Source organism: Ictalurus furcatus, chromosome 15 (genome assembly GCF_023375685.1).
Source record: "Ictalurus furcatus strain D&B chromosome 15, Billie_1.0, whole genome shotgun sequence".
NCBI classification, from domain to species: Eukaryota; Metazoa; Chordata; class Actinopteri; order Siluriformes; family Ictaluridae; genus Ictalurus; species Ictalurus furcatus.
In genome coordinates, this window is record NC_071269.1 from 7,638,521 (window position 1) to 7,663,202 (window position 24,682).

Below are 24,682 nucleotides of genomic sequence, written 5' to 3' on the forward strand. Positions count from 1 at the left end.
AAGGTGGAAGTTTATTTGATTTCAAATGACGTGTACACACACACACACACCCCCCTACAGTATTTGGAGACTGACCTTGAACAAATCACACTTGAGCTTCTGCTCTTTCCTGCTCAATATTTTGCATGTGTCTCAGACTGTGAATTGAATATGAATAAATTTTATTGTGAGTTTACACTAAAGCTTTTCATTCCCACTGAAATGCCATCACATTTATTCAGAAATTGATGCCGAGTCGCTACGCTGCGTTTACATACATCACACACACAAAAGAAGAAAAAGAAGCCGACTTAATATCTCAAGAAGAAGAAGAAGCAGTAAAGACTGGCACGTAGAAAAACAATTGAAAGTCATGATCGTAATGTTGATGAGAAGAAGACCACCGCTGGCTGTGTGTGAGGTTTCCTGCCTCGAGAGAGCGCCACGGAGACGACGCCTGCTGGCACTGAGACGCTCTGTGGACAAAAATTAATAAACTCAAAACTACTGAATAACACGTCACACGAAACACACCCACAATTTGCAAATCGGAACCAGTGGTAAGTCGCTTTTGCATGTGCTGTCATTTGCATATTGGAACGTCGTTGGTTGTAAAATTTTATGATGCAATAACACTCACTTGTCACACGTTCAATACTTTTTTTGTTTAAAGATTGTACGAAAGCCACTGCAGTGACAAGTTTCACACTTTGCGTTTGAGCCTGAACACTTCGTTCCTGTAAAAAGTATTTTGTCATTGAATGTTGAAGAAAAAGGTATTAGACTTTCACTGATGTTTTTCTGTGAGGAAACGTTAATGTAACACGTACGGAAGGAGTCTCCAGGCACACTCACCGGCTCGAGTTCACCGCATGAAGGGGTACGAGGAGCTGAGGAACAAGACAACACACACGAATAACGAAAGGAATTAGGGTCTTGCGCACTAAAGACAGGACTTTAAAGTTGATATTGAATGTGGTTTGTTTTTAAATCATTAAATCATGATTAAAAAAGGAAGAGATCCAGCTCACCTCTTGGTTTCGCTGCGAGCTTCAGCAAACTTGTGTCTGGTCATGAAGCTAGCAAGAGCGTCAGCCACCTAGAAATAACACGGAGCGTTCTGTATATGGATTTCATGCCTGGATGTGCAGTACTTTCTAAACTTAATGCATAACATGCCTTTGGAAATAGTAGTAGGGACTAATTCAACATGAGAAATAATTTGTGTTTTTCTTAATTTTTTAAATTATATTTGTTTGTTTTATTTTATTTGTCTTGGTGAAAGGAAGGCGGGTATTTGGAGTGGGTTTTGATTATTCATTGTTTAATAATATATAAGAATTAAGGATAAAAATTATTTTAAAATAAAAATTAAAGGTTCTACAACTAATCAGTTTCTTACAGCCAACAAAATATGCTGTTAATAATAATTCTAAATATGGGGAATAAAATGGTAAAAATAAAGTTTTGGTGAAAGTGTAGTTTTGCCTCAGTGTTCTGAAGCTATGATGCTAATGTGGCTAACAGGAACTCAGTAGAAGTCACTCAAAATCTTGCTCAAATTGTCATATTTGCTTCTTTAATGTTTTTTTTTTAATAATTATATATATATATATATATATATATATATATATATATATATATATATATATATATATAAATGAATTACAATATCTTCTGTGGAACTTTTTTTAGTTTAAAGGTTAAACTTAAGATGGACTCCAAATTTGAGCTGAGAGGAAAAAGTGATTCCAAAATGGCCGCCATTGGAATGTTCCAGAGTTCAGAGTTTTCTTCATTTTTGAAGGTGAGAAAAACTAAAGGAGCAAACTTTGAACACTAAAAGTAGTTTTGGTTGATTGACTACCATTACTTTAAAATAATTTAAAAAAAAAAAATCCACAAATGTACTTTTTAGTCAAGCCATTCCTCAATACTGGGAGCTTTGGAGCTTAATAATGATACATGCTTGGTGTTTACTTTAGCACTGCTTTACTACATCTATCAGTTTAGCATTCGGAATTAATTAATTATCTATATAAAGTACTGATTTAAACTATTTAAAAAGTGTATAAATTATTATATGTCTCCTACCTTGTCTGGTGTGTCCTCGTGCACGGCATGACCACAAGGTGGCAGCACCTGCATCATGAATTTACCTAAAGACAAAAATGTTTTTAAAAATCACCTCATTAAGAACTCTACAGATTGAAAATGGCTGTTATCGGTAATATGTGCTTGTTTATGGTGGTTGGACGGATCTCAGGATAAATGACACGACACACAGCCCTTTATTAATGATATTTATTATTTAGGAACTCTATCAAATGAGTTTCCTTTGGCAGTGTGTTTATCAGTGAAGGGGGCGTGGCTTGTGTGCTTGTCGGTCTCAGTGAAGGAGGCGTGGCCTCTCCTCTAAACTGGTAAGTGTTTTAACAGCTTTATAAATCATACACTGTAAGTAAAAATATCTAGAATTTTCTAAAAAAAAAAAAAAAAAAAAAGGCTTCAGCTGTCCCTGTTCTTCAGTAGAACCCTTAATTGGTTCTATGTTTGGTACCCTACACTCTGTTGTTTCCTATCAGAGAGGGCTACGAGTCCAACCATAGGACTATCTACAGTACACTTTGTTTGAAGAAGGTAAAATGTTCAACACAAACAGAAGAGTAAATGTGTAATGCTTCTAAGTGATTTGAACCTCCAGGATTCCATCAGGCTGAAACAAGGGAATTCATTAAGAGGAGTGAAATGAAATTGGGGAAAAGCACCAGCGTTTAATTATTTACTTTGGACATGGAAGATTTTCATTTTTGTCACCTCCAAATCTCCAAATCTCTTCTGTTACTCAGTTATAAGCCTCAAGGCCGTGTAGGCCTGCTGTTAGTCAGGAGAAGAACGTTGCTCTTGTCCAGTATTTGACACGTAGACTGCAGAGTGTGTGTGTGCTTGTGTGTGTGTGTGTGTGTGTTGGTTATTATTAGCAGTAAAGGTCCTTGACTGACTGCACCAGGTGTCTCCTCAGCTAGGCTTGTTACTACAGCAGGGTTTTTTTCTCTCGGTGGATATTTTGAAACCTAAAGCAGATAGACTCACCTTGCATTTGGCCGATGGTTAAATCTCTGTCCAATCGATCGATACCTACACACAGGACACACCGCTCTTAATAATACACGCAATCAGTGTGTATAAAATATTATTTAACCATGTGCACTGTGCTCCAATCAGAAGACAGCTACAGTACCTGGTCAGGCAACATTTGTGTGTTTTGAACACGAGTGTGTTTGTTATCAAGTTTTCGTAACAGAGTTTAGAAGTGTTCGGAACAGTTTTTGCTAAGCCACGAACAGAATGTACTTTGTGTGTGTGTGTGTGAGTGTGTGAATGATTTGGTCTGTGTGTGTGTGTGACCTGCAAGCAGCAGCAGTTTGGGCACGTTACAGCCCAGAAACAGGTTAGAAATTCCTCTGAACCAGCCATCCCAGTACTTTTCCGCTTTAGACAAGTCGATCCTCCAACTGTACACACTGGAGGGCTGTAGGAACACACATACACACACACACACACACACAGTAGAGTCGGTGGTGGGATGTATAACTCCTTACTGATGTGTGTCAGTGTAGAAGTCCATTGGGTGTTCAGTTCCGTTTGCTCCGAATTTCGGTTAACTCTCGGGTGATGTCTGTAACTAGATTCCTCACTTGCATAACTACACACTACGCACCTTTAGTGTGTTTATTTGAGTTTATTTGTAACTGTTGCAGTCAAAAACACTTGATTTTGCTGCGGCTTTGCTCAAAATTTGTGATGGAACTTGCAGAGAGTTTTTTTGCAGAAAGCTACTTGAATTGTCGAAATCGCAGCTGCACTGAATAGTTTCGCACGCTCTTTCGCAGTGATGTTTGTCGGTGAATGAGACCTTTTAGCTGTATTCATGTGGGACACACGTGAATCAAAGACGACTTTGGCTGACGCGTGATTACGATAACGTCTTGGTCCAAATCTGCGGAAAATCTGAAATCTTGATTTTCCTGGAGGAACTGATGTACAGTGAAACTCGTGTTGGTAATGAGGCATGAGGTAAAGAACCAAATACTATTTCTGTATAAATTCGCAACTCTATGGATAGATATCTGTCTGTCTGTCTGTCTGTTTCTCTGTATGTCTGCCTATCCATGTGTCTATCTTTCTCAATCTGTCTGTTTTTCAGTGTTTTCAGCTTTCTCCGTCCTGTCTGTCTGTCTATCTAGTATTCTCAGTCTGTCTTCCTGTCTGTCAGTTTTACTGTGTATACAGCTTTGCCTGTCTGTCTGTCTGTCTGGTTTTTCAATCTGTCTTTCTATCCATCTGTATCTCTAGCTCTCTCAATCAGTATGCCTAGGTATTCCTGTCTGTCTTTCAGTATCATAATCTGTATATCTGTCTTTTTATCTATCTACTCATCTCTAAATTCATCAATTTGTATCTCTATCTGTCTGTCTTACTCTCTAGCTATGCAGATGTCTGCCTGTCTGAATGTGGGTTTGCCTCTCTCTCTAGATGTGTTGATTCTTATCACTATCTATCTGTTCAGCTGTCTGTCTGTATTATTTAGGCCTGGATAATAATATAAGAGAGCGGTAATAAAATGTCTGTTCTCACCTCCGATGCCGTGCTCTCCGCTTTGTCGGTGACGTAGTTCAGGTCGTAAAACTCCTCGTGACCCTCAGCGACGCTCTCCGTCACCGGGCTCACCTGCTCAGCCGAGTCTCCATCCTCAACCTCACACCTGTGCGTGTTCAGAAAGCATGATACATACATAAGAGCCTCACAGGAGCATGGAGTAATTATTATTAACAGGGTTTATTTGGACGCTGTGAGATAACAGTACCTCCTCACTTGGCCCACCATCGATACTTTGGCTGATTCCAGGTTTCTGATCTGCCCGCTTTTAACACTACGGAAGCAGAGGACAGGGAGTTAGAGTCCTGCTCACTGTTCTGCATGGTTTAAGATGGTGGATAGTGTTACAGGTATATGTGGACGTGTGAGACTTTAGTAATGACCTCCATTCGATGGCGTGATCGATGGACTTAAAGGATCGGGGTCGTCCTTTCAGGAAGTTCTGCATGCTGTGAAGCACGTCCATGGCGCTCCCTACAGAGACAACACACTTCACCTCAAAATATTTATTACACATTTACTATGAAAAGCCACAAAATGTCAGCTCATGACCAGGCATTTGTTTATACCACAGCACTGTTAAATTCTTCCACATAGATTTAAAAAATGTTTTCTTTAATAAAGAAAAACACGCTGTAACGCTGTAAGTTTTCCAAAATCTTCAGGACAGAGGAGTTCGCGGTTTCTTGATAACATGACAAGCTGCGTATTTTTGTCTTATTAACTTCAATAGAGAAAAAAAAAGAGAGAGGCTGGTGAGCGACTGTTTATAGCTGCTATAACTTGTTCCAACATTCCATAACGATAAATGTAACTATAAACAGATAAAAAGTTGTTTTTTAAAAAAAATCTAATTGCTATGGAATAAGAAGAATAAAACACATTCAGGACGTGTTGTTATAGGAAAATAATTAACTTCAGCGTGGTCACACCATCCCGTTGTTGATTATTTTCCTAAAACAGCATGAAACAGTGTTTTATTCTGTACTTATTACAAGGGCACGAGTTTGACTGAAGCTGGAGATTCAGCAGTATTTGCAGAATAATCGCTCACCTTCAACGACGTCGATAACGACCAGGCCTACCACCGAGGGCAGCAGACTTCCACTGGCTGCGTGCACAGCTATGGCTCCGCCCATACTGTGACCAACCAGGATGATAGGGGGCGGGACTTCACCGTATGTGGCTCGCACCACGTTGGCTACGTCTCTGTAAAAAGCACAGTGACGTGTTAGTCATGTGATATTCCATCCATCCATCCATCCATCCATCCATCCATCTTCTATACCACTTATCCTTCAGGGTCGCGGTGAACCTGGAGCCAATCCCAGGGAGCATCGGGCACAAGACGGGGGTACACAACCATCGCAGGGTACAATCACATACACATTCACACACCCGTTCATACACTACAGACACTTTGGACATGCCAATCAGCCTATCATGCATGTCTTTGGACTGGTGGAGGAAACCGGAGTACCCGGGGAGAACATGCAAACTCTGCACACGCAGTGCAGCGGCGGGAATCAAACCCCCCAACCCTGGAGGTGTGAGGCGAACACGCTAACCACTAAGCCACCTGTGATATTTAAAATGATAATCATAATAAATGAAGGAATGAAGATTAAGATGCTTTTTCGGGATGTTTCTGATTGTTCATGAGTGATTGCTCGTTTCAGAACACTGTGTTTACTTACATGTATAACATGTATACTTAGTGTATAAATGGAGGCTAAAATGCGCCTCAGATCTCCTGCAGTGATTTGGGTAAATTCAGATTTAAGCTCTTAATCCTTCAGCGCTCAGCCGGATGATTGAATTGAATTCTGCTCCACTTTTCAGTCCCATTGGATAAAAGAGTTTGTTGAAGGATTAAACATAAATGTGTGTGTGTGTGTGTGTGTGTGTGTGTGTATGTGTGTTTACCTAGACATGGTCTGGGTGGAGAGATCGTCGGCATGCCGGACTTGAGTGGCACCTGTAATACACCCCAGTATGACCAGCTTACTAAACCCTAAGATAAATGGTAAAACGGTATTATTTTCCTTACGTTCGACCTTTGAACTTACCGTGTCCTCGTAGATCCATGGCCAGAACCCGACAGGTGACCCTACTCGTCATGGCCGCCTGCAGAGAGACGGAGCTTGGCTTACTCTCGATGTTGTATACGTCATGACGTACGTTATATTTATGAGTTCTGGATTCTGATTGGTCAGAATTGATCACAGATGTCGCACAACATTAAATGTAACTATAAACGGATGGAAAATGCAATGTTTAGCGTGGTAGTAGTGACTCTGCTTCATCACACCACCCCGACATTGATTATTTTCCTATGACAACATAACATGGGGTTTCCATATAGGGACTAGACTAGATCAGTGTGCTAAATGAGCTATTATCGGACTATATATATATATATATATATATATAATATATTAATTACATTAGCTAGCTTGTTTGTTAAAGTAGTTGGCTATGGGATTTTAATTCCATGATATATACTAGTTAGCCTGGTGTTATCTAGCGTGTGAGTGGGCTTTATTAGTTACTTAACACCAGATAGCTACAGTCAGCTAAGCTAAGTATTGCTGCTTTTAATTAGATGGCTAACTACACAGTGGAGTTCAAACCATAGATCCCAGTGGTGATGTAAAATGTTCTGAATCGCAATTGGCTAATCCAAGCGCAAGCTCCTCCCCTTTTAAGCCAATGATGCCTGCTATTTAGCAAAACGAGGACGTGTGAAATGAATGGTGTGTCGGTGACGTACAGTGAAGACAGCCCAGGACAGGGCCGAATGTCCTCCTCCGTGCAGCAGCACCAACAGTGGACCATCTTGTCCGCTCTTATACACACGGAACACGTACACACAAACACACACACACACACGCGCGCGCCTGTCAAGGAATCATACTGTGTTCTGCACATAGACACAGGACAAACCAGAGGCTGTGCTAGCAAAACTACCAAACACTTTAGTGCGTGTGTGAGAAGGATATGTCCTTGCTTTCTGCTGATCCCACCACCACGTCGTCCATCATCTCAAAGTATTCGCTCCAGGACACTGGGGAGTAATCTCTCTTTCTGCCCACTCCATGACTGAAGCATGAGAGAGAGAGAGAGAGAGAGAGAGAGAGAGAGAGAGAGAGAGAGAAAAAAAAACATCAACGACAGCTTTACAGATCGTCATCGTTTCTATAGTAACAGCTCGTTCATTTGAAAAGATAAAAAAAAAAGCATGTTTAATTGATAATGATATGAAGAAGTTTTCTGTAAGGAGATGTTTACTGAACGTTTATGGAAAGACTCTCCAGCGTCAGCGCTTCAGAATAGTCAGAGGTAAAGTAGTAACTTTTTTCGACATCTTCAGGACAGAGGAGTTTGCGAAACTTTCTCAGTAACGTGACAAGCTGTGTTTATTATTATTTTTGGACAGACGGATGGACGGATGGATGGATAGACTGATGAAATAATAGATGGACCAAAGTAGAGAATTCAGGTATATATGACTAAAACAACAACATAGTAAAGATCCCCCCCCCACCTCACTGGAATAAAGCAATAGATCACACTTCTTCCTCTTATTATTATTATTATTATTATTATTACTCAGAGCACAACCCATTGCAGGGCACAATCGCACACGCTCACACACTATGGATGGACAATTTGGAAATCAGCCTACAACGCTTGCATGTAATGCAAGCTCTGCGCACACAAAGTGGAGACGGGAATCGAACCCTCAACCCTGGAGGTGCGAAGCAACAGTACTAAGCCACTGTGCCTATTACACAAATAATATTGAACTGAATTGAAATGAGTACATCAGCAAATTATTTAACTATATGTGAGCACCTGGTCACCTGTCAGACAGATATAGACGCACTCACACACACAGGAAGGTTTATAGATGGATAGATACAGATTGACGCTTAGACAAATTGATCTGAAAACAGACAGATGAATAAACACACACACACACAGACACACACACGGTCTTACTTCTCTGTGTCAAAGTTTTCCTCCCACATGCTGGCGTCGGTGTTCATCTGCTCCTCTGAGTTGGGCACACGGAGAAACGGCTCTCTGAGGGTGTGTGCGAGTATCTCTGTGTGTGTATTCGTGTGTGTGTGGAGTTTAGAAAAGTGACACACACCAGACGCTCAGCTGAAGAGCCTGCAGGTGCAGCAGACAGGTGGATCAATCACAGAGCAGAGATTGGAGCAGAGATTTTCTCAGAACACACCCAGAGTCAGGTGTTTTTGTGATCTGAGGGCCAAGAGCATGAGTGTGTGTGTCAGGGAGAATTCATTTCAATTCAGCGCTCGCTTCTCGTACATTCTGGAGAATAATCAAGCATCGTTTAGTTCGTTTGGGAGCAGCATGGAGAATTTCTGCAGCTAAAACAAATCGTGTCTGTGTAAAAAAGCTTTATTGGTTTGAAAGTAAATAGTGACTTAAGTAAGAAATAAAACTGTCCTGTTATGGGAAAAGAATCCACGATGAGGTGGTGGTGATGAAGCGGCCTTACTGTTACCACCCTGATGTTGAGCAACAGCATGTCCTCTTATACACACAGCAATTCGCCAATGATTGTATATCTTTAAAAATAAATTAAAGAACACATCATCATCATTTTTTATTTATTTATAATAATTACATTTAATGTTGTAGAACATCTGAAACAAATTGGTTCCTGTTCTCGCTTATGTTATAGCAGCTATAAACACATAAAACCTATGTTACTGACAAACCGCAGAGTGTAAACTCCTCTGTCATGAAGATATCAGAAAGTGTCACAAAGCGTTGACACTGGAGACGTGACCAAAAGTAAACATCACCATAAGAGAAAATGTCACCATTTTAACGCTTGTACGTTATTTTAAACTATACTGTCAGAGCTGCTGTTACAGAAATGTAACCAACGCCTTCTGACCAATCAGAATTGAGAATGAAACAGCGTTGTGATGTGATAGAAGGTAAAGAGAAAGCTTGATTTGACCGACAACAACAAAAAGAAGTTTTTACAGTGCAGGGATCTTAGGAAGAGATCACTGAAGTGATAGAAAAGATGTGGGAAACGGAAAGACAAAACTTAGTCATTTATTTTCACAGGTCTTTGATTCAGCGCACTGGAAGGAGGTGAGATTATCATATACTGTATATTTTATTTATATATATATATATATATATATATATATATATATATATATATATATATATATATATATATATATATATACACACACACACATTTATTCATGTTTACCTTGAAGAGTTGACTAGAAAAGTGTCTACTTTATAGTATGAGGTGGAAAATCCCAAACACTGTATTGTCTGTTGTCCCTAATTAGGCATGTGATCTCTCTCTCTCTCTCTCTCTCTCTCTCTCTCTCTCTCTCTCTCACTCAGGTGTTGATGACAGCAATGACAGGTTGCTAGGTAACCTATATAGCATAACCTCACTGTAAACAACTGGCAGGTCCTAACAACAATATGATGACGTTCTTTGAATCGGATGATCTTTTATTCACAACAATGGGGGGAAAAAACCTCCAAAGCTACTCACTGAAATAAAATAATTAAAAAAAATTGTTAGTGATTTTTATGATTATTTATTTTTTCATTATTATTATTTTTGTTTTGCATGAGAAGCAAATAAACGGACAGATGTTCGCTCATCAACATATCGCGTGCCCATAGCGTGCGCATATTATTCCAGAGCAGCCCCATGGGACAAAATCCTTGAATAGTCATGAATCACAAACTCCATCACCAACCATCTCCATGACTCCAGTGGAGTAACGCAAACATCTAACGTTCAAACCTTAGGAGAGAAAAGCGGTTCCATTTGCAACAGGTACCGAGCCATTTTAAGCACGTGCATATACATTTTGCTCTAAATGCATGAATCGTGTCTAGAGATCTCGCGCTCAGCTGAAAATAATAATAATAGTAATAATAAATGCACCGTAAACCCGACACGCGCGCGACATGCAGCAGCAGCATCGTCATTATTTCTGCAGCCGGAGGTCGAGACAGACGCGAGCGCAGACACACCGCACAGCGCTTTCTCCCATCCGACATTTCCCTACATTATTCCACACTGTGCACAGCGTCAACACCTCTGACCGGCACACATGAGTCTCTGTGTTAATTTCACGCGGTAGCGATGCATCACGTGGTGCTTCTGTTGATGATGGTGATGATGCGCAGGTTTGGAAGTGCTCAGCATCTGCGTGTGGAACTGTGTCACCTCTAACTGTCTGGTGCAGGTGAGTGACATCTCAATGCACAGATTTTTACACTGGTGTTGATAGATGGTAGTTGCAGTGCTATAGTAGCTGCAATGTTAAAAGGCTACGTGTAAAGTTTATTGCCTTAAGATCATAATATCCATATAAAGTAAGAAATAAAAGCCCAGGTGGTGCGGTGAAGCAGAGTTACTGTTACCAGCATGCAGTGTTTTATTCCACGTATACCACAGCAGTATGATGATGGTTACAATTTTTACGTTTATTGTTGTGGAATGTCCGCAATTTAGTTCCTCACTGGACACTGGAGACTCCTTCCATAAATGTTAAACAAACATAAATAAACAGAAAAAGGGGACTAAATCTGGAATGGGATGTTCGACAGAAAACAAGGGTGTGACGGTCAGGTCAACTTTTGCCAATATAGTGTATTATGCATGCACATTCTTGTTGTCTAAGGACATCATAGTCAGTTGTATTCTAACATCCTATCTTGGAGCATTGAATTAAGTCATAGAATTATGTTCATTAGAAAAAGAGTTTAAAAAAAACTTGGAACGTCAAAAAAAAAAGTGGTTAGCGTGATTAAATTTGCTCATTAACATAACATTAAGGCGATGTATTTAATTCCCTAGCTAGCTATGTCACCCAACGCCATCTTTTTTTATGCAAGAGCTGACTCTTGTTAAAATACTTGATAAATGTGTGTTGTTGTTTTTTTTTCTAATTTCAAGTAAATAAATGCACTGCAAGTCACGACATACTGGATGCTAACACTTAAGTTTCTTTCTTGTTAACCAAGACATGCTTAAAGGCAAACAAAATAACGTTTTTTTTTTTGTTGTTTTTTTTTTTTTAAATACATAACACTGTGGTAATATTGTAAGCTCTGTTAAAATATGAAATTATCAAGATAAATATTTTAATTGGGAACATGCCTACTTCCAAAAACACTTGATTTATTTATTTAAATGTGGTTTAACAAGAACTGGGCCTGTTGTTCACATGGCTAAATACTGGCCAAATCCTGTGTTATACTACAAATAAGTGTTGTAATATACAGAATCATGATATTTGTATGATTATTATAGTAGCTGAAAAACAAAAGGGAATAATGAACTGCATGCAGTACCATTTTTTTAAAGATTATTTTTTAGCATGAAGTCTTGATTATTTATTAATCAACTTGTTTTATTTTTTATGGGTTTTACCACAGTGCGAATGTGACATTCAGAGCAGCAGACCAGCAAAACCAGATACTTCTTTGAGCAATAATAATCTACAAACACTAACCCAAATGGAATCTCACCCAAGCAACCCCCATAACAAGCCCAAAGCGTGCTACAAGACTGAGTCAAGATCCAAAAACCAGCACCAAGAAGCCACTTTGCCTCCAGGCACGAGAGGAGGAAATGGGTCCTTCCGGCTCAAAAAGGGAGAAAAGTCAATAGATTCCCCTATGCAAACAAAAGCACCAGCCAGCACTGTTATGCCAACCACTTTAGTTCCTGCATCTGCCACAGCATCACCAGCTACTTCAAGAACACTCCTTGTCCCAACAGCTACAGCTCCGTCAATCACGTCCACCACGATTCTTACAACTGAAATCCCTGACAAGCATGCTGCTGGGATCACTCAAAGTACAACACTGACTTCTGGAACCAGGGGACATAAGATAAAGTGTTCCAGAGAAGGAGAACTGGAGACCTCTGATAAAAACTCCTCCAAGAACATCCATAAAACCACATCTCAGATTAGTGCATCCACAGATTTGCAGAAGAGCCTCCAAAAAACATCTAAGTCGGTTGTAACAACAAGAACAGCCTTGCCTAAAAGTGTCCAGCAAGCAAGTTTTACTCAAATCCGCACATCCAGCCCAAAGCTCAAATCCAGTCCTACTCCAACAATTGCAGTGGACCAAGCTGAAAACTTCCGCAAGGGGAGAAGCAGAGGGATGGCGCCAACACTCGCACATGAACTTAAATCTAACGACAATGGGGCATGTGTGATGGAAGACAGTCAAGAGGTACATAGTGTGCAGCCACTGGGGACAAAACAGAGCAAGGTAGAAATGCTTCAGAGGAATAAAGATGAAGAGAAGAACAGAGGCAGGAAAGAAGAAGAAGACATCCTTAAGGACATGGACGTGGGACGCACTCTCAAAGGAAGTGACATCACTCTTCAGGTAGCATCTAAATGTCCCCCTTTTCCACTAGACAGGCTGCAGTTATCTCCAGGGGCAACAACCACCTCTGCATCACAGGTGAAGGAGACAGCAGGCAAGACAGATGAAAATGCCATGGCCCAGGAGACAGAGTGTGAGAGAGAAAAAATGAGTGGGAGTGAGTGGAAGGAACGTATGGAAGGAGGAGAAGCCCTTGAAAAGAGAAGTGGACATGAAGGGAGAGACCAGGAGAAAAAGACAGAAGAGAAAGAAAGGAAGGGCCAAGACAGAAACAGTGAAGCCAAAGAGAAAGAAAGGGAGGACAGAGAAATGGAAGAGGCAATAGAAGAAAAGAAACTGAACCAGAACCAGAGCTTCAAAGATGCTGCAATAATGACTGAGGAGCACCCGGTTCCTGTCCATACACTTGATGCTGCCCTGCAGACAGAGCTCTTGTATGAGGATGCTGAAATTCAGGCTGTTGTAGAGGTCAGCACCAAATCCACAACCATGAGTCCAAACATGACACATCCATCCTGGAGCCAAATTGACCCTAAGGCTAACCTCAGCAACCATGAGAAAGCTTCTGGAACTGCCAGTACGAGCTTACAAAATGGACTTAGCCAAGATGTCACCTTAGATTCAGGTTTAGCACCAATAACTCTTGCATCAGTGGGATCCATGGCTAAAAGTCTGAGCCCAACCCCTTACAAGTCTTCTATATCCTGCAAACCTACTCGGCAACATGTCTGTCAAATTCAGATTGAATTGTGCAGCCAATCCACTCTGTCTGACAGTCTGGCTTTACCCGAGGAAGAGGCTTCAACAAGGTCTGGCCTTGAAAAGGAACCCAAGCAAGTGGACAGAGAGGGAGACCAAGCAGAGACGGGTCCGATTCCAGAGGTGGCGTGGGATGAGCAAGGCATGACATGGGAGGTTTATGGAGCGGCTGTAGATATGGAATCTCTTGGTTTTGCTATCCAGAATCACCTCCAGCACAAGATCCAAGAAAATGAGCAGCGCATCGGACACCTCCGCAAGTCTATCTCGCTCTCCGAGCACTCGAAAGATGATGGAAATGGAGCAAGAAAGAAGAAGAAAAGCAATGTCTTCCGGTCACTGTTCCAAAGACCAACTTGCTGCTTGAAGACTGATTCTGAAGCCTAAATGGATAAAATTACTATATATGTGGTGGTGTACTTGTTTTTGCAAGTTCATACCATGTCAACTAAATGGTATGGTCTGCAATTGCGGGAGAACTTTGAGAACATTTGCTGGAGTTCTGGGCAGCTGTTTTCTGTTAGACAGCAAGACTTGTGGGTAGGATTTGTTGAAGAGTAGGTACAAGACGGGGAGGTGTAGTACAAATAGAAAAATATTTAGATGGATTTATGGTTAACTAGGGTTCCTGATTGGAGAAACATAAAATCATTGGCCCTAATGTCAAGTGATCGCATGTTAGAATCACGATTATCCCACAGCCATCTCTGGTCTGGAGTTCAAAAGAGAAAATTGGGTGGTATTTGGAAAACTTCATCTAGGCATTGTAGTATTTACATTTACATTTATGGTGTTTGACAGACGTTCTTATCCAGAGTCTTAAAACTGATGGTATTCTTAGTCCGTGACCTAGTGAACCAGTATCGGGATGTATTTAGTGATAGAGACTTCAAAGTACTTCTGTAAGTCGCTCTGGATAAGGGCATCTGCACTGAGTTTCAAGTACTCACACTGTATGTCGCATGCAGTTAGCCCAGGTGTTGTAGCTCACACTAATGCACTTTAGCTTTACCTGAATCCATTTTTTGTAACTCGGTAGAGTAATTAATTGGTGATAGACTTGGTTGGTCAGAAGTAATAATCTGCAGCTTGGTGGTGCTGCCTGAATGGTCATTTTGGTATTATATTCTGTGTTTTGAGACCAGTATTTTCCAATCCTGGCCATTGGGCACCAATCATCTACACATTTCACAGTACCATATCTTGTTTACTTCCTGATTTTCCCATGATTTATGCTCCAGTTCCATCTTTTACACACCCTGTTCATCATTAACTAGTATAATTGTGTCTTGTTAGCAAGTCCTTCCCCTTGGGGTGTTTGCACAGTCTTGCATGTATACCACTGTAATTTTAAGCTGGGTTTCCTAATTCATTCTTTTCACTTCCTAGTTATGGTCCAACACTGCTGGATGTTTCACTTTGTATTACAAATATGGATTTATCAATGATTACAATGGCTGTTGTGTTTTGATTTTAGAAGAGAATCTGCTATAAAATCCATACATCTTGGTCCTGGAGTAGCCTTAGTTTTCCTTACACCCAGCACACCTGATTGGGCTGAAAGGAATGTGTTAGGATGGGGAAAATACAAAACTAGGGTTGGGGCAAGGGTTCTCTGGGACCAGAACTGAAAATGCCTGCTCTAGTGTAATGGTTTAGAGCGCTGATCAATATTTAATCATTTCCGTTAGGACTGTGATCATGCGTTCATGCATGTGGTTTTGGGGTTTGGTGGTTGTGTGTTTGTTTGTGTTTTCCTTGTTTGTCAGGATAAAGTACCATTCAAATAGTCCCAATCACACATTGAAATTAAAAGTGAAAACAGAAAAGACATTGTCTGTTCATTTCTCTCTCGCTCTCTCTCTCACACGCACGTGCACACACACACACACACACACACACACACACACACACACAATTACCTTTTCTTTGCTCTGAAGGCTCCCAGTGGAATATCTGCCCCACTTTCTGTAAAGGTGAAGTGTGTATGAATACATTCATGTCAGCTTCATCTCTCATCTCCTGGCCGCCATCTCTCTCTCTCTCTCTCTCTCTCTCTCTCTCTCTCTCTCGTCCTCTGTTTTTTCATTTTCATTATATCCCCTACTCTCTATATTAATGATTTATACATACATTAAACCTACATTATGTTTTTCTCTGAGTTTTTTTTTCCATGTTTAATTGATGGATCGTGGTTGTAGAAAAACTTATAAACATGATAGAAAGAAAATGGATAGTGTCTCTCTCTGACACATCCTTCTATCTATCTATCTATCTATCTATCTATCGATCTATCTATCTATCTGTATGTCCTTCCATTTCTCTATTTGTCTGTCTTTCTGTCAGTCTTCCTGTCCATCTGTCTGTCTATCTATCTATCTATCTGTCTATCTATCTATCTATCTCGTCATTCTTTCTTTCTCTCTCTCTCTCTTTTGTTTGAGAAAGTCACACTGATGGAGATAATGAATTCCAGTATGCACTACCCGTCTCTGAGAGTGGCAGCAAAACAGAGGAATAATTGCTTGGCACAGCGTGTTAGAGATGATAATACGGGATACTTATCTTGAGTTATTTATATACACACCCATCATGCGGATCACTTTTTAAATATCAAACTACTGACTGTTGCTATGCAGGTCACATTTTGCCACCATAGGACCAGATATTATTTGCAGTACAGGACAACTGACACACACTGACCACGGATAAGATGAAGTTTAGTCTGCAACTGTGCTCCTTTTACTGTAATAAAGTGCCTATAGGTAATGATAGGTAATACTGGACAGACTCATGCTAGCACCACACCCACCATGTTAGTGTCACTGCTGTGCTGAGTATGATCCAAATAAAGTTAACAAGACCTTAATCATGTGCGTGTGTGTGTGTGGAGAGAGAGAGAGAGAGAGAAAGCGAGAGAGAAAATTGAGTAATATAGAGTCTGATTTACAGGTCAGTAAAGTTTATCCTGACTCTGATTACATCACGTAATGCACTTACGCATCCGCCCCGCTGCGTCTGATTGACCGAGAGACGAACACCCCGGGGTCGTGGCTGCTCCTTTCATTTATGGAATATGTAAATTAGATGCAACGCTTTCGGCTCATGATTGGTTGTTCGGTCTGAAATATGTAAATGAGCCACTTGCAATGCAGACCGCGCTCACATGCACAATCACACACACACACGCCGGCTCGGGGAGCTCGTGCAGGGGGTGTAACCACACAGAGAGAGAATTAAATATAAAACTACACCTACACAGGTGAGTAAAGACCTCTGTTACACTAACTTCAGAGGTTTGACTTGTCTATTGAACGATAGAAGTTTGTTACAGAAGTTCTAAGGTGTGAAATGTAACAGTGTAGAGACTTAAATGCAACATTAAATGACAAAACTCCATGTTTATTATTTGGACTTGTAAGTGTACTTTTATGTAATTTTACATCACTGTGTTATACACATATACTTTGCAAGTTTATTGAGATACGTAACATAAAGTAGGGCATTCTGTAGTTATTAATGAATGTTGTTGCTATGAACAATTTTTTGCCCCACTTTACCCCAAATACCACTGGACAGAGACCTCTATAGGTGCTGTAGTGATATGGTGGTACTGTGTTTACTCAGCTTTTGGTGCACCTTGTAGGAGTAAAGTTACACACTGTAGTTCATCCTTTTCAATGCAGAGTGTGTGTGTGTGTGTGTGTGTGTGTGTGTGTGTGTGCTGATCGTCCTCTGCTCTTTATGAGTGTCAGTTTCTCAGCACTCTTGGTTGGAGATTTGTGGCTGTTGGACGCTGCCGCCATGTCAGTGTCTCTGTACTGGGAATGATCCAGCCACTCATTCCACTTATGGATGGGCTAAACTGGGGCTGACAAATTATTCAGAGCAACAGATGGCTAAATAATCAGTGCTTGCTTGAGTACACTATCCTCATAACGTCATTCAAATGTTTCTTGTTTTTATTTATTTATTTTACAGGAGTGCCAGGAAAAAAAAAAACAAACCCAGCACACTTCTCACTTTTAAAATGTCTCTCTCTGCCATTACCGTCTCCGTTCTTCTCCGCCGCTCGTTCTCCTCGGTTAGCAGGAGTGCTAGCTTGAGTTCAGGCCGGTGTGTGTGTGCATGCAGGTCGGCAGTGCCTGGGGTCCGCTGGTACGCCGCTGCTCGTTTGGATTCCGACGGAAGCGGCCGGCCTACCACGTGGGACTCGTTTGGGATTTGGGACAACCGTATCGAAGCGCCCATCCTGTTACCGCCAAGTATACGCTACGGTAAGCCAATCCCACGCATAAGCCTGGACCACGTGGGCTCAGCCTCGCAGATCGGCCGTCGTCATGACAACGAGGATCGGCTCCGTGTAGCTGAGCTCACGCCCTCCACGCTCTACTTCGCTCTGTTTGATGGACATGGTGGCGCGCAAGCCGCTGACTTCTGCTACACACACATGGAGCGCTACATTAGGTGACACACGCACACACTATGTACACAAAAAGACACTCGGCATAAGTATAGGATGGAGGTTAAAGCCCACACAGACTGATCTATCATTTGTGTGTGTGTTGCAGGAAGGGTCTGGAGAAAGAGTGGGATCTAGAACGGGTGTTAACAAAAGCCTTCCTACAGGTAGACGCTGCCCTGGCCTCTGAGATGCAGATGTACGGCAATGGTACGAATACATAAGGCACAAAAACACATTCCAGTCTCACGCAAAATCCTGTTAAAAATTCCAAAGAGTTCCAAAGAGCCGTGCCCAGACATGATGTGGTCCAATACCAGATCAGATTAACTCAGAACAATCTGGTGTAAATATTGTCTGGCCCAAAACCCCTAATTCCCAAATAGTTTAGCAACATGAACTGACTTTCCAATTGTTAGGTGCAAAAAATGACCTAGTTCTAAACAAGATGTTCTCAAACTCTTGTGTCTGGAAACAACTCGCTCTCGTTCATTCATTTATACTTAACCCTGGTCAGGGTCGTGGTGGATCCAGAGCCTATCCCAGGATCACGAGGTGGGAATTGACATATAATGGGATTATAAGCCATTACAGACCACCACACACACCTTCACACATCACCGATCGATCAATCCACCAACCGGCATGTTTTGGGGAGGTAGGAGGAAACCTGAGAACCCCGAGGAGACCCACATGAACATATGAAACTCTGCATCAGATAGTAACCCTAGCTCAGGATAGACCCAGGGACCCTGGAGCTGTGAGGCAGAAACCCTACCTGCTGGTACCAAATAACTCAGCTCCAAACAATATGATGAAAACGTGACCTCTCACAAAAATGACCTGCTCCTACATCTACACCCAATAAACTTTTATGCCAATAATTTGTTCTGTATAACAAGGCAAAAAACTTATATAAAATGCAAACCCGTTCCTAAAACACGTCAACAGTTGGGCAAGTCTGAACAATCTGACAGAAAACTGAACCATTCCAAAATGACTTACTCAGAAACTAGTAGGTCTGGCGATAGAAACAAAATTGCACAAATTGCTCTAGCAAGAATGAATAGCATTACATGATCTGTTTCTTCTTCTCGATTTACCAGGATTATGAAACCAAAGCCAACCAATCACAACCCGCCAATTGATCTTATTCATAACAGTGTCACCCAGTGCCACACCGTGCTTTGTACATTATATTAACATTTGAGATGATATATTGTATTTTTGGTATATATTTGATTGGCATTTAAAAAAAAAAAAAAAGTTATTCGGTAATAATACATTCCAGCCTCTCTGATGACGGTGGGCACTACGGCAACGGTGGCTTTGCTAAGAGATGGGATAGAGCTGGTCGTCGGGAGTGTCGGAGACAGTCGTGCCATACTGTGCAGGAAGGGTGAAGCATACACACTCACCAGCGACCATACGCCCGAGAGAAAGGATGAAAAACAGAGGTACAGATGCTACGTAGAATCTCTCTGAATCTCTGTATTCACTGGCATGCTAAGTGGAGCGTGTGTGTGTGTGTGTGTGGGACCAACTTCACTTCTGTTGTATAACTGAAGATGATTTAAATGTCATTTGTACCTTTTAAGTGTGTAAACAGCTAGCTAACCGGTTAACCTGACAGGATATCTGAGAGAATTGTATTGCTATTAGCTAGCTGATAACAGAAGCTAACATGACAGGATTTCTGAGAGAATTTCTTTAGCCATATTCATAAATATTTATAAAAACACTTGTCATTAGCTAGTTGATAACATTTGGTAACTTTCTAGCATTTCTAAAAGGGATTTTTTTAAGTGGTATTCATAAATGTTTGTAATTTAACTCGTAACTAAGATTGCTAAACTAAGAGGATTTTTAAGCTATATACATAAACGTTCATAAACTTCACTGCTAGTGCTAGATAGCTTACATAGGCTAACCTGAAAGGATTTCTAAGGGTTTTTTTTTTTAAAGTCGTATGATAAATGTTTATATGATTATATTAGCTAGTTGATAATAGAAGCTACCAGGAAAAGGATTTTTGAAAGAGATTTTCATTTTCTTATTCATAAATGTTCACGAACGTCCTAGATAGTGTGAGACAGCTTACATAAGCTAACCTGACAGGATTTCTGTGAGGATTTGTTAAAAGTCATATGATAAATGTTTATAATCTAACATTATAAACTTATAGCCTAACATTATAAGTTAAAGGCAGACAAGGAAATCCCATAATTCTATTCAGTGAATGACAGAAACTGTAAAAAATAAAAAATAACAATGTCTGTAAAGACAAGATAAATTCCAAATAAAAATATTAGTTAATATTGTAAACAGCAATAAAAACTTTGTCAATTATTCTGATATTTAAAAAAAACAAAAAAACAACAAAAAAAAAAACGATCAGTTTCTGGAATTGCTTGTTTTTGTCTAGAATATTGCACAAACTCTGTATAATTATGTGTATTATGTGCTCCAGTGTGTCCCTGTTCACTCACGCTGTTTACTTATGTGTACGCTATCTGTACTGGCAGCTCGGTGTATACGTGCATGTTTGTTCTCTTGTTCAAATTTCAGTGATATGTGTGGTGTGTGTGTGTGTACCAGAATACGCAAGAGTGGAGGTTTCGTAACATGGAACAGTCTCGGTCAAGCCAACGTGAACAGCCGCCTGGCGATGACACGCAGCATCGGAGATTTCGACTTAAAGCAAAGCGGTGTTATCGCAGAACCTGAGACCACTCGTGTAATAGTGAGTGTGGCAACGTTGCTTTTCTCAACGTTTCAGTGGATCTTACTTTTTTCTTCTTTGTTTTTGCCCAAATAAGATATCAGTACATTAACTTTTGTTAAACGTTTTGAAAGTTAAATTGAACGATCCCTCACTTTTAAATGCTTTTAAATTTTACTCTTGTGATTTTTTAAATCTGACATACAACGGGTCTTATTTATTAATTTACTAGGTAAACTATGTAAATGTTTTTTTGCTGGCCAAACCAAACTAAAAATTCCCACCACATTTCAAAAGTTTCACTGATTTTCTTCAATTCCACGTATGTATGTTTAGCCATGCCCATAAAACTCCATAAAAGGCAAAGCTCACAATGACCTGAAAGTGAAAAAAAATGACGACTGAACAGTGAAAGATTATGTAAATGCTCCTGAAACCCATTTACGTCTACATCTCAAGCATGATATACGCAGGCCTCTTGTTTTGTTTTTTTGTTTTGTTTTTTTTTTGGGGGGGGGTGTTAATTGTTGTTTTTGTAATCTCACGAATATTTCAGTATCTCAAAATGGCTTCCTGGTTTCATCTTCCAGTTACAGCAGTCTCACGACTCGTTTCTGGCCCTGACCACCGACGGCATAAATTTCATCATGAGCAACCAGGAAATCTGTGACGTCATCAGCCAGTGCCACGATCCTACCGAGGCGGCCCACGTCATCGCAGAGCAGGTAGCTGGATAGCATCGGTGCTACTTTTACATATTTAATATCCAGTCACTTGTTCCTGATTTTAAATTCAATTTAAAAATCTACTTTATTTGGAGGTAAAACATAAAAATCAAGCTCTCATACCAGAGCGATGTGGAATTTTGGATTCTGATTAGTCAGAATTGTTGATTCGTTTTCTACAGATTTATATTAATGCACTTCCTTCTAATACGTTATCGTTTGCATAGTAATAACTTACGCAGGGACTTGTATGTTGGACCCTCCACAGAAACGGATCAGGCAAACCCCATTGTTATTGAACGATGAAAAAGGTATTGTATTTAGAATTTATGGAAGGAGTCTCCAGTGTCAGCACTTTGTAAGAGTAGTTGAATAGCTGCATGTAACTTTGTCACTGCCAACGTGAATGCACTATAAGTGTTTAAAAAAAGAATACTCACATACCCAAATCAATTTCAGCTTTAATTTAAGATCAAAAATGATGTGAAAGGTTCTTGTCATCTCACTAGAGATATGTGGGCTTCTTTCTCTGTAGGTTCTACGGACCATGACTTCGGTTAGGAATGTGTGCCATTTGACCTACATAGTTCAAATAGCTATCTAGTAATGAATAACTCAGTTTAAACACTGATGTGTGTGTATGTGTGTGTGTGTGTGTGTGTGTGTGTGTGCGTGCTTTCTCAGGCTTTGCAGTACGGCTCTGATGACAACAGCACGGTCATTGTGGTTCCGTTCGTAGCATGGGGAAAACAGCAGAATTCCCACCATAGCTACTCCATGAGCCGAAACTTCGCCTGCAGTGGACGCTGGGCCTGAAAAGTCACCATCTTTAAAGCTGAACTCTGCTGGAATGTGTTATGTAACATACTGTAGCCTTAACGCTATGTATCAAAAGTATTTTTCGAAAAAGTTTTTCATAGCAGATGATAATTGACGTATTATATCCAAGGTTATATTCGAGTATCGTTTTTTTTGTATCCAATGCTGTTTTCCCTTTTATATATTTCTGGAAACAATTTGCTACATTAGCAATTTGAACAGTATTTATGTGACAGCTACTATAGTGGCGAATTAAAAACCTGGCCTTCTTGCAGGGCATAAATCCTATGAATCATGAGATGTCCACTGACCCAGTACAAACTGAGTCCTTATAAAAAACAAATGGAAAAAGATTAAAATATGAGAACGCAAACACAACGTTGCTGTGGATTCTTAAAATAAGACACTTCCTAGTAATTTCTTTATGCAACTTCTGCTCATCCTCTCCAGAGTGCTAACATACCACTAGCTCCAGCACGCTAAATCTGCCCTGAGCGTTCCCCATTTTTGGTTGGTTTTTTGTTTGTTTTAGAAAAGTAGAACCACTTTAGGAAGCTAGCCTGTCACCATCCAAATAAGTCTTGGGAAAAACTCTCTTTTTTTCCCCCATAGATGTGTCTCAGCCTCAGAAGCTCCGCCTACTGCTCACATAATGTCTGATACATTTCACACATTTCTGGCCACAAGCTTCAGGATCTTACATTCTCACTTTACACTTCACACTGAGAAAACAAAGTATACTTGCTCGACTATCAGTGGTCTTGAGGAAGAGACATGATTAGGCACATTTAGTCTGTAACTTTCAACCTTCAACTGCTAATTTATGTACTTGAACAAGGATAAAGTGTAAGATTGTATTTATATGTGCTTGATAATGTGCTTACCAACATGACGGTGGCTGTGAACTTTGCGCAATTTCAGAATGTAAGAGGATAAGCAGCTTGACATTACAGAGCCATGTGTGCCACGTGTGTGTGTGTGTGTGTGTGTGTGCGCGTGTGTGTGTGTGTGTCTGTTCCCAAACATAAAAATGAACCTGAACCCGTTACACTTTTAGAAAGTAAGAGGAGATGTGTGTACAGTATGTGCCTCCTCAGGTTGTCGTGTCAACGTGGCAGTGTGAGAATGCTGCCTGATCTTCCCTTAACACTCCAAACATACTAGCATAATGCTAGAAGCCTCCATTTTCAGGACGTGAGACAGTCATGTTTCCGTCCAACTGTTTCTAGAGATGAGGAGTAAACTTTTAATTTAAATTAAGTTAAGTTAAATTAAATTAAGGCTGACAGAACCTGATTTTTGAAACAAACAATAAAAAAAGTGATCTAGTTTCAAACTGCGATTAAATCAGGCAATGCGTACTATAGTACTAAATAGTGCTTTAAGTTCTTCTATCTTGAATTTATTCTCTACTGGTAAGGTAGGATTCTGACGTTTGTGTACTGTCTACTTGATTCAGTTGGATCTAGATTCTCACCACTAGAATTACTGTATTGTATAGTATTGTTGATTCTGTAGTGCTGCTTGGAAGTGTTTGTTAGTCTATGCTAACTAGTTCTCTCGGGTGGTTAATCAAGAGTAATTTCAGTCTTCCTTAAGGTGTGAATTGTGGACAGGGCTTACTGAGATATATTGAAGGTTATACACTAGAGTCTAGTGTAGCGGTTTGAAGCATAGATTTAGATCAAGTATCAAGTTTAGTAGCGTTTATTTCTTCTTGTTCAGTTAAGTGTTACCAGTTCCCTCTCAGCCCTATCTTCACTAACTTCATTCCTGACTAGACGTGTGCCTCAAATCTATCTCTGTCGTCATGTCTCTCAGACCTAGAAGCTCTCATTCACAGACCAGAGGCTGAACTACCAGTAATCTCATCTACCCTCCTGTGCTGTCTCTCTCTCACACAGCAGGGGTAGGTGGGCTCTGGAATTGCCAGTCTGCTCTAAAGCTGATTTCATCTCACCTTTAACTCCCCGTTACACTCGTGACTTTCTGGCACTCACTGAGACCTGGATATCGCCACAGAACTCATCTTCAGAAATCACGTGTGTAATCGTTGGTCTGGTGAAGTATTCGGTATGGAGAAATGTGTTTGTGTAACCTTTATGGAGGGAGTCT

At 40.5% G+C, this 24,682-nt stretch overlaps 3 protein-coding genes across 9 annotated transcripts; 2 read left to right on the plus strand and 1 right to left on the minus strand.

Moving 5' to 3' along the window:
* Positions 1-11: 11 nt before the first annotated feature.
* On the minus strand, positions 12-10,770 carry LOC128619320 (protein phosphatase methylesterase 1-like). Of its 7 annotated transcripts, XR_008387920.1 has the most exons (17): positions 10,613-10,770; positions 8,644-9,242; positions 7,641-7,740; positions 7,412-7,504; positions 6,708-6,765; positions 6,565-6,616; positions 5,693-5,847; positions 5,022-5,112; positions 4,847-4,912; positions 4,618-4,744; positions 3,388-3,511; positions 3,073-3,117; positions 2,074-2,138; positions 1,011-1,078; positions 810-869; positions 620-716; positions 12-455 (listed from the first exon to the last, which is right to left on the minus strand). XR_008387920.1 is itself a non-coding variant. In XM_053643431.1 (15 exons), the coding sequence occupies exons 1-14, from the start codon at positions 8,688-8,690 to the stop codon at positions 845-847; spliced, it is 1,116 nt and encodes a 371-aa protein (XP_053499406.1). In that variant the 5' UTR covers positions 8,691-8,764; the 3' UTR covers positions 12-455; positions 835-844. The 7 variants fall into 7 exon arrangements, 4 of the variants coding, with proteins under 4 accessions (XP_053499406.1, XP_053499405.1, XP_053499408.1 ...); XR_008387922.1 differs by lacking the exon at positions 10,613-10,770 and having other exon boundaries at positions 8,798-8,878; XR_008387921.1 differs by lacking the exon at positions 10,613-10,770 and having other exon boundaries at positions 835-869; positions 8,644-8,764.
* A 1,422-nt stretch (positions 10,771-12,192) lies between these two features.
* On the plus strand, positions 12,193-15,893 carry gprin3a (GPRIN family member 3a). Its single transcript, XM_053643600.1, has one exon. The coding sequence runs from the start codon at positions 12,193-12,195 to the stop codon at positions 14,224-14,226; it is 2,034 nt and encodes a 677-aa protein (XP_053499575.1). The 3' UTR covers positions 14,227-15,893.
* Positions 15,894-16,987: 1,094 nt separating this feature from the next.
* Positions 16,988-22,978, plus strand: ppm1ka (protein phosphatase, Mg2+/Mn2+ dependent 1Ka). The gene is made up of 7 exons (XM_053644206.1): positions 16,988-17,101; positions 17,821-18,306; positions 18,411-18,511; positions 19,593-19,758; positions 20,900-21,044; positions 21,614-21,748; positions 22,433-22,978. Exons 1-7 carry the CDS (start codon positions 16,989-16,991, stop codon positions 22,562-22,564), a joined length of 1,278 nt encoding a protein of 425 aa, XP_053500181.1. The 5' UTR covers position 16,988; the 3' UTR covers positions 22,565-22,978.
* The last annotated feature ends 1,704 nt before the right edge of the window (positions 22,979-24,682 follow it).

What these genes read in the sequence shown, in the direction of transcription:
- LOC128619320 (XM_053643431.1), bottom strand. Translation starts at nt 8,690, where the DNA reads ATGAACACCGACGCCAGCATGTGGGAGGAAAACTTTGACACAGAGAA. An exon ending in CATGGATCTACGAGGACACG is followed by an intron (nt 6,617 to 6,707) that starts GTAAGTTCAAAG and finishes GGTGTATTACAG; the next exon opens with GTGCCACTCAAGTCCGGCAT. An exon ending in CGTTATCGACGTCGTTGAAG is followed by an intron (nt 5,113 to 5,692) that starts GTGAGCGATTAT and finishes TTGTCTCTGTAG; the next exon opens with GGAGCGCCATGGACGTGCTT.
- gprin3a (XM_053643600.1), top strand. Translation starts at nt 12,193, where the DNA reads ATGGAATCTCACCCAAGCAACCCCCATAACAAGCCCAAAGCGTGCTAC.
- ppm1ka (XM_053644206.1), top strand. Translation starts at nt 16,989, where the DNA reads ATGCAGACCGCGCTCACATGCACAATCACACACACACACGCCGGCTCG. An exon ending in GATGCAGATGTACGGCAATG is followed by an intron (nt 18,512 to 19,592) that starts GTACGAATACAT and finishes AATACATTCCAG; the next exon opens with CCTCTCTGATGACGGTGGGC. An exon ending in AGAAAGGATGAAAAACAGAG is followed by an intron (nt 19,759 to 20,899) that starts GTACAGATGCTA and finishes TGTGTGTACCAG; the next exon opens with AATACGCAAGAGTGGAGGTT.